We start from the raw sequence: 11,520 nt of genomic DNA on the forward strand, positions 1-11,520 counted from the left end.
CTTCTTCTGTTTTGTTTTTTTTTTTTTTTTTTTCCAGAGACAAGGTCTCACTCTGTTGCCCAGGCTGGAGTGCACTGGCACCATCTCGTCTCACTGCAGCCTCGACCTCCTGGGCTCGCTTGAGTGATACTCTCGCCTCAACCTCCCAAGTAGCTGGGACCACAGGCACGTGCCACCAGGCCTAGCTAGTTTTTAAAACGTTCTGTAGTGGCCGGGCGCAGTGGCTCACGCCTGTAATCCCAGCATTTTGGGAGGCCAAGGCGGGTGGATCACAAGGTCAGGAGATCTGGACCATCCTGGCTAACATGGTGAAACCCCGTCTCTACTAAAAAATACAAAAAATTAGCCAGGCACGGTGGCACGTGCCTGTAGTCCCAGCTACTCGGGAGGCTGAGGCAGGAGAATGGCGTGAACCCAGGAGGTGGAGCTTGCAGTGAGCCGAGATCGCGCCACCACACTCCAGCCTGGGCGACACAGCGAGGCTGTCTCAAAAAAAAAAAAAAAAGTTCTTTTGAGGCTGCATCTTGCCACGGTGCTCAGACTGGTCTCGACACCTGGGCTCAAACAACCCTCCCACCTCGGCCTCCCAAAGTGCTGGGATTACAGGCGGGAACCACTGTGCCCAGCCAGGCTCACTTCTAACACAAACATTTATTTTTATTTTTATTTTTTAAGAGATGGGGTCTCACTGTGGTGCCCAGGCTGGACTTGAACTCCTGGGCTCGGCAGACCTCCCACTCTGACCTCCAGAGTAGCGTCAGGCATGTCCACAGACAAATGTAAACCTGGGCTGAGACAATCCAATCCCTCTATCCTTGAGCCCAGAGAGAGGAAGGTGGGTCACTCTAGACCTGTGGGCCCTGGTCCACCCTGGAGGGCAGCCATGAGGTGCCCACTGCACCTCCCCCAGCCTCACTCGCAGGAGAAGGGAGGGGGAGCTGCGTCACCTCCAGGGCGGCTGCACTCACCTGTTCTCGGGTCTGCGGTAATCCAGCCGGCAGGCCCCGCTGGTGAGACTGAACAGGGGGTGGAACGCACATTCCATGCTGTACAGCGCTCTCTCTGCGGGCACAGGGACGCCAGGGGAGGGTGTCACGGCCACGGCCCCTCCTCTGATGATGGTCAACAAGGAAAGGTCTGGACGGACGGCCACGAAACTAGAGTCCCGGACACTAGAGGGCAGACATGACCCTGGGCACCCTAGATGCCACGCTGCATTTATTTCAACCACAGAACTTGTGAGCTTGACACGGAAACACCTTCAACACCACGAGGCACAACTGCTGCCACGTCCTGACAGAACCAGGCGTCCACGTGTGCAGCACAGACGTGTCCACCTAAGACTGCTGGTGCACGCTCACATCAGCACTATTATTTACAACAGCCCACACGGCCGTCAACTAATGACGGATACACAAAATGTGGTCCGTCCACACAGTGGAGTACTACTAAGCCATAAAAACGAACAACATTCTGATCTATGCTACAGTGAGGATGAACCTTGAAAATGTCATTGTAAATAAAAGCCAGAGGGCCGGGCACGGTGGCTCACGCCTGTAATCCCAGCACTTTGGGAGGTTGAGGTGGGTGGATCACGAGGTCAGGAGATCGAGACCATCCTGGCTAACATGGTGAAACCCCGTCTCTACTAAAAATACTAAAAACTAGCCAGATGTGGTGGCGGGCGCCTGTAGTCCCAGCTACTCGGGAGGCTGTGGCATATACTAAACACCAACAAACAAAAACTTTAAACGGGTAAGTTTTGTGCTATGTAGGTTGGATCTCAATAAAACTGTCATGGATATCCTGGCAACCCCCGTCATCTGACACCATCGCATCTGTCTTGATGGCTTGAGGGGCTCCCACAGCTGAGGGGAATGGGGTGGGGGCTCTGCCTTACCTACGAGGTCTCGAGCCATCTCCTGATCCTCTTGAAAGCGGCATGCATCGCTCAGCTGCAGGAGTGAGTCGACGTGGTAAGGGCTTGTCTGGAGCAGAACCTACCAGAAGGGAGGACAGCCCTGGAGGAAAGGCACACGCAGCCCTCGGGGACAGACACTCAGCAAGGCCCCAGCTCCCAGGCATGCCTTTCTTTCAGACATTTAAAACCAGGGGAGGCTGCCGCAGTGGCTCACGCCTGTAATCCCAGCACTCTGGGAGGCTGAGGCAGGAGGATCACTTGAGATCAGGAGTTCGAGACCAGCCTGGCCAACGTGGCAAAACCTGGTCTCTAATAAAAATACAAAAATTAGCCGGGTGTGGTGGCGTGTGCCTACTGTAATCCCAGTCACTCGGAAGGCAGGGGCAGGAGAATCGCCTGAAGCTAGGCCGAGACTGCGCCAATCCACTCTAGCTTAGCCGAGAGGGTGAGATTTCGACTCCAAAAACAAAAACAAAAGCGGGGGAATTACCAGCGTCGACACTCACAATGTCCCCCCAACTCAAAATAGGCTAGTTATTATTGCTAAGCTAAACCAATTATATGACTTAAAGCAAGAACTCAGAAGCTGACATGCCCAGGCCAGGGCCCACCTAACTCCCCACTAAGCCCCAAGAAAGAGAAATGGAAAGCAGCAGCCTGCCTTTCCCACAGGGAGATGACAGTGAGCTCTGCGGGGGCTGCGCGGGGGCCGTCCGGGGGCTATGCGGGGGCTGTCTGGGGGCTGCGCGGGGGCTGTGCGGGGGCTGTCCGGGGGCTGGGCGGGGGCCGTCCGGGGGCTGGCCGGGGCTGTGCGGGGGCTGTCCGGGGACAGGGAATCTGAGCTGCTCCCCTGCGCTGAGCCGCAGGAGGCAAGGGCAGCAGTGAGAAGCCCCAGAGTCCTGGGCCTGCGTCACATGGCACTACTGCAGTGGCCCCCAGGAACGGCTGAGAGAGCAGCGCTCCAGCCTCTTCTCTGAGTATGGATGGAGCTCACTTTGCCTAGAGCCTCTGAACACATCTCCTTCTGGTCACAGGGCCAGACTGCCCTGCAGAGACTGGCACCCTTTCTGTTGGGAAGGGCAGGAGGCAGCACGCCTCCCCCAGTCACCAGGGAAGCAGGCGGCCCAGGGCAGTGGTGGCTACAGGGCCCCCGCTCCTGTGAGGGGCTGCAAGGACCACGCACCACAATGTTGTTCGGCTCCATAGACTCCACGGCCACCAGGAACTTGTGCTGAGCCTGCTGGTACTCCTCACTGTGCTCAAACGCAAAGAAGGAGAGGCCTTTTTTTGATTCCAGCAGCCGCATGGACAGACCTGGGAGGGGAGAGTGCTCAGGGAGGGTGTGCCGGGAGCAGGGACGTGGGCAGCTCCCAGCACAGCCCTCACCTTCATGGTGCTCTTGAGGAGACCTCTGCAATAACGACAAACTTGAGCTGAGTGTGTCTCACGCGTACCACCCAGTCCGGGCACCTTCCCTAAACACCCGCCGTCTGACCTACACCAGGAGACGGCATCCCATCTGCTTTAGTTTCCCATCAAGACGTGTTTCCCTCCAGAACTCGGATACAGCTCAAGCCCCACTGGCCTGGAGGGAATCTCAGGGACAAGGACACACACAGTCCACAGATCGCCAGATCCGACCAGGCCAAGCACTGTCCCCAGACCACATCTGATTGAGGTGAATGTCCAGGGTGGCCGTGGAAAGGCAGGGCTGGAGTGCGGTGGCACAGCTGGCCACAGCGCCAGGCCTCTGAAGCCACAGAGCTTTGTGACGTGTGGTCACCCTCTCACTTTGCTCCTCCTGTCTGACTGGGTGTATGGGACCCAGTTTCTTCTGATAAACCTGAAAAGCTTAGCCTCCCAGGACCTCCATGGACTAGGTCCCCTGTAGTGATACCTTCTTGATGGCCCTGCCCAAGGCCCGAGTCCTGCAGGAACACAAGGCCATGGAACCCCTGTCTGCAGTGAGCAGGGCTCCTGCTAGGAAGGGAAGGGGCTGTAGGCAGCAGGGTTCACCTTCTGACAGCACAGGCCTCGCTCCTAGACGTGTCCTTACAGAATGTACGCAGGCAATCTCCGGCACCCCCACAGACACAGGCGCAGGAGAGGCGGGCGTGGGAGCCGTGGCAGCACTGACAGCAGCAGCCATGCCAATCACCAAGGGCACCGCCCAGCTCCCTTCCCACAGGCCGTCCCTGCCCTGGCCCCTGAGGGCCCCGCAGTTCAGCTACTGCGCAGAGTGGAGGCCAGTGTGGAGGGCCTCCTGGCACTTCCCCACACCACACAACCAAGCACCCAACACTCCATGCCTGTCTTCACTGTTGCAATTTATCTTAAAATCACGTACACTTATTAGTTTGAAATAATATACAAAATATTGCCGTTTAAAATGAACTCGATTGCTTCCGTAAGGGAAAGGTCGATGGCAGAACGGTAGGAAGAACCTGTGTTAAAAGACAGTCACACAAAGACTGTGCCTGGGAGGCTCCGTGTCGAGGTACTGGGCCAGGCCTCCAGCACTCAAGCCCTCAGTGTGGCACACTTTGCGCACCGGTGCTCCTGGAGCAGAGAGTCTCGGCTCAAGAGTCACTGACGCCCCTGGTGCCCAGCGCAGGCCAGGGCACAGACCACCCCCCGCCGACCCTCCACCCCAGCAGCCTCTGCAGACCCTCACCTGGTTTGCTGTACCGGGGCCAGGTGCTCTTAGGGGTGGTCAGCCACGTGCACTTGGGGTACACGCGTTGTCTCTGCCGTGGCCTGGGGAGAACGGGACACAGGTGCAGCTTTACTTCCTGTGGTGTGTGGGGACCAAGGCTTGGCTGCCTGATCCCTGCAGGGGCCGTGGAAGCAAAACTGAGGGGCACAGTAGGCATGTGGCGCAGGGTGGGGACGCGTTAAGGACAGGATGCAAACAAGCGTCAGCAACTGCTGCGGGGACGGATGGAGCAGGGAGGGCCCCATAGAGAGAAAGAAACAATTCTGGCCGGGCATGGGGGCTCACACCTGTAATCCCAGCACTTTGAGAGGCCAAGATGGGAGGATTTCTTGAACCCAGGAGTTCGAGACTGGCCTGGGCAAGACAGCAAAACCCCACTTCTACAAAGGATTTTAAAAATTCGCCTGGCATGACGGCCTGCACCTGTGATCCCAGCACTCCAGCCTGGGCGACAGAGCGAAGCCCTGCCTCAAGAAGAAAATAAAAAAAGAAAACGAAAAGAAAGAATAACATGCTCATATCCACATACCCATCACTCAACCTAAGAAACCAACCATCTAGGAGGTAGCAGCAGCTCCACGCCTTTTCCATGCTGCCCTCCCCGCCCAGCTCAGATACCACCTGACCAGTGCTTAGGGTAGGCCTGACCCCTGTGGCAGAGACCCCCAAATAACAGAGCTGAGGGCACTCTGCCTGAGCACACAGGTGCAGGAGAGGTGGGGCGTGGTAGCCGCGGCAGCACAGACAGCAGCAGCCACGCCCACGGTCACCATCAGCACGGTGCAGCTCCCTTCCCACGAGGCCATCCCTGCCCTGGCCCCAGGCCCCCCACAGTTCAGCCACTGCAGAATGGAGGCCAGTGTGGTGGGTCCTCCTGACGTGAAGGTGGCCCCAGCCTGCTGCTCCTGCCTGCAGCACACACCCAGGCCTAGGAGAGTCAGCCCTTTAGCACCCTCGTGGGACAGATGTACAGAATCCCAGGGACGGCCTGACCCGCAGTGAGCTGTCCCACAAAACAAGTAAGGAAGCCTCCAGAACAGACCTAACGAGGCAGCCTGGGCAGATGCCAGGAGGGGGGAGGGGACAGGAGCCTGGAGGAGCTCTGAAGGCTGGCAGGCGCCCTGAGCAACGGGAGGAGTGCTGAAGTGCCGGGGTCAACGAGCTGACCCGGCCGTCGCAGCAGGAAGTCAGGGACCCAAGAGAAAGCAGTGCCTGTTATTCTGACCTTCCGAGAGAACCACCAGAAGGAGAAATGGAAACAGGCCAGGTCTTTGTCTTGGAGGACCAGGACAAGGAATGAATAAAAAGGGAACTGTGGCTTCTCCATGGAAGTCTTTTGTTAGGTCTTAAATTTTTTTTTTTTTTTTTTTTGAGACGGAGTCTCCCTCTGTCGCCCAGGCTGCAGTGCAGTGGCTCAATCTCAGCTCACTGCAAGCTCCGCCTCCCGGGTTCACGCCATTCTCCTGCCTCAGCCTCTCCGAGTAGCTGGGACTACAGGTGCCCGCCACCACGCCCGGCTAATTTTTTTTTTTTTGTATTTTTACTAGAGACGGGGTTTCACCGTGGTCTCGATCTCCTGACCTCATGATCCGCCCGCCTCGGCCTCCCAAAGTGCTGGGATTACAAGCATGACCAACCGCGCCCGGCCAGGTCTTAAATTTTTAAAGAAATAAACAAAAAGTTTAACAATGCTATAAACATAACAAAGGCAATTATTGTCAACTAATTACTATGAGTAATTAGTATTAATAATTATAACGCTAATTACTATTAATAATTATAATTTGCAGAAATAAAACCATGCAAAAATGTAAAGAAACAGCCAAGACAGACCAAGCAGATGCAAACAAAGGGTGGGACGAGGTGGAGCCCTCAGCTCAGGGAAATACAGATGACAAAGTGACATTTTAAAGTCTATTTTTCATTAATATTCCCGAAGACACCCATCAACACCAAAAATGTAAAGTAAAATACGAAGCAAAACCTGTTAGAAATCCAGGGACAGTGTGAACAACAGCAATGAAAACATCCTTGATGCACCCATGATCAAAACACGAACATTTCTGCCCACCCACGATGGCAGGTTTCCAAACCACTACTGTCCACTACGGGTAAGAAGGTGAAGGACCTGGGTGTGAGCTGCGTGACTCCTCTGAAGGTGGTGGCAGCATGCAGGATATATAGTTTCCTGGGCAGTTTCACAGAAATGCCTGCAGACACCGGGGACTGTAGCCAACATCTGGACACATGCTACCATTGGGGTGAGGAAATGATCTGGGTATACCGTGGTGCAGAGACAACGCTTAGGCTGGGTGTGGTGGCTCATGCCTGTCATCCCAGCACTTTGGGAGGCCGGGTGCGGTGGCTCAGGGCTGTAATCCCAGCACTTTGGGAGGCCGAAGCGGGCGGGTCACTTGAGGTCAGGAGTTCGAGACCAGCCTGGCCAACACGGAGAAACCCCGTCTCTACTGAAAATACAAAAATTAGCTGAGCATGGTGGCACTTGCCTGTAATCCCAGCTACTTGGGAAGCTGAGGCAGGAGAATCGTTTGAACCCAGGAGGCGGAGGTTGCAGTGAGCTGAGATCGCACCACTGAGCTCCAGCCTAGGCAACAGAGCGAGATTCCGCTTCAACAAAAAAAAAAAACAAAAAAAACAATGCTTAGAACTCAGACGTGCAGGCCAGGTGCGGTGGCTCACGCCTGTAATCCCAGCACGTTGGGAGGCTGAGGCGGGTGGATCACCTGAGGTCTGGCGTTCGACACCAGCCTGACCAACATGGAGAAACCCCATCTCTATTAAAAATACAAAATTAGCTGGGCATAGTGGCGCGTGCCTGTACTCCTAGCTACTCAGGAGGCTGAGGCAGGAGAATCACTTGAACCCCAGAGGTGGAGGTTGTGGTGAGCCAAGATTGAGCCACTGCACTCCAGCCTGGGCAACAAGAGCAAAATTCTGTCTCAAAAAAAAAAAAAAAGAACTCAGACGTGCAAAACCAGGGCACGTTACAGACCAGCAATACACTCCATGGTCCAATAAAACAGGATGTGTCTGGCTGCGCATGGTGGCTCATGCATGTAATCCTAGCACTTTAGGAGGCAGAGGGAGGAGGGTCGCCTGAAGCCAGGAGTTTGACACCAGCCTGGGCAACAAAGTAAGACCTTGTTTCTATAAAAAATAAAATAAAATAAATCAGCGGTGGCATGTGCCTATAGTCCCAGCTATTTGGGAGGCTGAGATGGGAGGATCACTTCAGATCACAAGTTCAAAATCAGACTGGGCAATCCAGCAAGACCGTGTCTCTAAAAAAAAAAAAAAAAAAAAAAAGACAAAGCCTTCTGGACACTTCACTGGAGAGTCTGGAGGTGGAACATACGTCCCACATAAAGTCCCAGAAGCAGACGCCCCAGCTCTTCCTCCTCTAAGAGCTGAAAGACCCTGGGCTCCCCGTCACAGCCAGCCACCCTCATCTAGGGCTGCCCAACCGCTAAGAACTACTGAATGGACACAGATGAAATTTATCTGGGCCGAGCGCCATGGCTCACACCTGTAATCCCAGCACTCTGGGAGGCCAAGGCAAGTGGATCACCTGAGGTCAGGAGTTCGAGACCAGCCTGGCCAACATGGTGAAACCCCGTCTCTACTAAAAAAAAAAAAAAATTAGCTGGGCGTGGTGGCGTGCACCTGCAATCCCAGCTACTCGGGAGGCTGAGGCTGCAGAATTGCTTGAACCTAGGAGGCAGAGGTTGCAGTGAGCCGGGATCACACCACTGCATTCCAGCCTGGGTGACAGAGGAAGAATTTGTTTCAAAAAAAGAAAGAAACTTATCTCAGAACCTGAACTTCACGTTAGTTTTGCTCTGAGAAGCAAAACTAGAATCTTTTTTTTTGTGAGATGGAGTTTCGCTCTCATTGCCCAGGCTAGAGTGCAATGTCACGGATCTCGGCTCACTGCAACCTCCACCTCCCGGTTTCAAGCGAGTCTTCTGCCTCAGCCTCCCAAGTAGCTGGGATTACAGGCATGCGCCACCATGCCTGACTAATTTTTTGTATTTTTAGTAGAGACGGGGTTTCTCCATGTTGGTCAGGCTGATCTCAAACTCCTGACCTCAGGTGATCCACCCGCCTTGGCCTCCCAAAGTGCTGGGACCACAGGCGTGAGCCACCACGAGAAAACTAGAATCCTAAAATTTAACAGTTTTTGAAAACTTTTTTTTGAGACGCGGTCTCACTCTGTCGCCCAGGCTGGAGTGCAGTGGTGTGATCTCACCTCACTGCAACCTCCGCTTCCTGGGTTCAGGCAAGCGTTCCGCCTCAGCTTCCTGAGTAGCTGGGATTACCACGCCCAGCTAATTTTTGTATTTTTAGTAGAGACGGGGTTTCACTATGTTGCCCAGCTGGTCTCAAACTCCTGACTTCAGGTGATCTGCCCGCCTCAGCCTCCCAAAGTGCTGGGATTACAGGCGTGAGCACTGCACTCGGCCTGGCTTTTGAAACCTTATGCTGGACAAGGCAGTGTGAGGGATGGAGACCAACTACTCTGGGCATCTCCACAACCCACGGTCACAGACAAGGTTGTTCACAGACTTGTGGACTCCCAATTCTGAGGGTTATGTGTGCACGCTGGCTTTAAATGCTCTCCCTCAAGCGTGAACTGGCTTCAGGAACACCACCCCCGACCAAGAGTCTAAGAAGGAATGAAGCAGCTGTGAGAATGCAGTTTAGTGTGGACCTTACCTTTGCTCCCCCAGGACTGCCCGGGCACCAAAATACCTTTTCAGTTCTGTGTCTGGATTCAAGTGTCTGGGAATTGAAAATCGTAGAAAGAAACATGAAATTATCTTCTACGACAATTCCAAAAACGTCAGAAAGCCACTTAACGGTCAAGGAGAGAACACGGACTTTTGGCTTCACAGGCAGCTTCCAGGCCCTTCTCTAAAATCACCACCCCATCCACGGCTGAGGGCTCGCCACTGCGGGCACCACGGGGAAGCTGCCGTCCCTGTGCCGTGAGGGCGCCCGGTGAGCGCTGTGTCAAGAGGCACTGTGAGCGGCACACGTCTGTTTCTGAGGCTGAGTCGGGGCAGCGCACGCGCCCTGGGACTACACTACTGCGTCTTAACTGACTCCACGGCGTTTTTTTTTTTAAGCTGGCAATAATTTCAGAAGTACAGACAGCAATTCATTAAGCATCTGTAAGATCAAGAGATGAATAATTATCTAAGGATGACAGGATAAGGAGGAACTTTTTTGACCAGACATGATGGTTCACACCTGTAATTCCAGCATTTTGGGAGGCTGAGGCAAGAGAATCTCCTGAGCCCAGGAGGTCGAGGCTGCAGTCGGCTATGATCACACCACTGAACTACAGCCTGGGTGACAGAGATCCTGTTTTTTGGTTTTTTTTTTTTTGAGACAGAGTCTCACTCTGTTGCCCAGGCTGGAGTGCAGCGGCACGATCTCGGCTCACTGCAAGCTCCGCCTCCCGGGTTCACGCCATTCTCCTGCCTCAGCCTCCTGAGTAGCTGGGACTACAGGTGCCCGCCACCACGTCTGGCTAATTTTTTGTGTTTTTAGTAGAGACGGGGTTTCACTGTGTTAGCCAGGATGGTCTCGATCTCCTGACCTCGTGATCCGCCCGCCTCGGCCTCCCAAAGTGCTGGGATTACAGGCGTGAGCGACCGCGCCCGGCTCTGTCTCTTAAAAAAAAGAAAAAAGGGAGAACTCTCTAAGATACATAAGAAGTAAAGCTAAAAGTCCTCTAAATATGAATGACTGCCTTTCCTCCTTGTTCCTGTTTCCTTTTGTTGAGAGACAGAGTCTCGCTGTATCACCCAGGCTGGAGTGCAGTGGCGCGATCTCGATCTCGGCTCACTGCAACCTCTGCCTCCCAGGTTCAAGCGACTGTCCCGCCTCAGCCTCCTGAGTGGCTGGGATTACAGGCACCCGCAACCATGCCTGGCTAATTTTGTACTTTTACTAGAGGTGGGGTTTCTCCATGTTGGTCAGGCTGGTCTCGAACTCCCAACCTCAGGTGATCCACCCGCTTCAGCCTCTCAAAGTGCTGGGATTATAGGCGTGAGCCACCACGCCCAGCAATTTTTTTATTTTTACTAGAGATGGGGTTTCTCCATGCTGGCCAGGCTGGTCTCAAACTCCTGACCTCAGGTGATCTGCCCACCTCGGCCTCCCAAAGTGTTGGGATTACAGGCGTGAGCCACTGCGCCCGGCCTATTTCCTAAATGATTAATAACAAACTCTTCTTCTTATTATTATTATTATCATTATTTTTGAGACAGAGTCTCGCACTGTTGCCCAGGCTGGAGTGCAGTGGCGCAATCTCGGCTCACTGCAAGCTCCACCTCCTGGGTTCACGCCATTCTCCTGCCTCAGCCTCCCGAGTAGCTGGGACTACAGGTGCCCGCCACCACGCCCGGCTAATTTTTTTGTATTTTTAGTAGAGACGGGGTTTCACCGTGTTAGCCAGGATGGTCTCGATCTCCTGACCTCGTGATCCGCCCGCCTTGGCCTCCCAAAGTGCTGGGATTAGAGGCGTGAGCCACCGCGCCCGGCCAATAAACTCGTATTATTTTTAAATAAAGAGAGCACATTTTCTTTTTCCTTTTTTAGAGAACCTTTTCCTCCCACGGAGTCTCAGTGGCAGCCGCAGAGAAGGGCAGCCGCAGAGAAGGGCAGCCGCAGAGAAGGGCAACCGCAGAGAAGGGCGGGGGCCACACCTGTGCTCCACGTAGAGCACGTGCTTCCTGGAGCTCAGGGGAGCTGGGCCGGGACGGTTCCACCCAGCGCTGTCCTCAATCCTCTCTAGGATGCGATCGATATCTTCTAGTCCGTTTTCCTAAAAGCCCCAAAACAACCTCTTAAT

General features: G+C 54.2%; 1 protein-coding gene across 6 annotated transcripts in view; it reads right to left on the reverse strand.

Annotated features, from left to right (window-relative positions):
• TCF25 (transcription factor 25) overlaps positions 1-11,520 on the reverse strand; it is a 34,534-nt gene that overhangs the window by 11,626 nt on the left and 11,388 nt on the right. For 4 of the 6 annotated variants that reach the window (XR_009213975.1, XM_058440318.1, XM_058440319.1 and 1 more), the window contains exons 4-10: positions 11,375-11,493; positions 9,375-9,440; positions 4,925-5,101; positions 4,596-4,678; positions 3,105-3,235; positions 1,901-2,000; positions 969-1,062 (exon numbers count right to left, since the gene is read on the reverse strand). Coding sequence is in view for 5 of the 6 variants with exons in the window: in XM_058440318.1 (XP_058296301.1) it covers positions 969-1,062; positions 1,901-2,000; positions 3,105-3,235; positions 4,596-4,678; positions 4,925-5,101; positions 9,375-9,440; positions 11,375-11,493 (770 nt within the window). In the remaining variant the exon portion in view is untranslated. The remainder of the gene's footprint in view (positions 1-968; positions 1,063-1,900; positions 2,001-3,104; positions 3,236-4,595; positions 4,679-4,924; positions 5,102-9,374; positions 9,441-11,374; positions 11,494-11,520) is intronic. The other 2 variants (XM_032156103.2, XM_032156104.2) reach the window with 2 other exon arrangements.

The sequence above is a fragment of the Hylobates moloch genome, unplaced genomic scaffold (assembly GCF_009828535.3).
Source record: "Hylobates moloch isolate HMO894 unplaced genomic scaffold, HMol_V3 SCAFFOLD_6, whole genome shotgun sequence".
NCBI classification, from domain to species: domain Eukaryota; kingdom Metazoa; phylum Chordata; class Mammalia; order Primates; family Hylobatidae; genus Hylobates; species Hylobates moloch.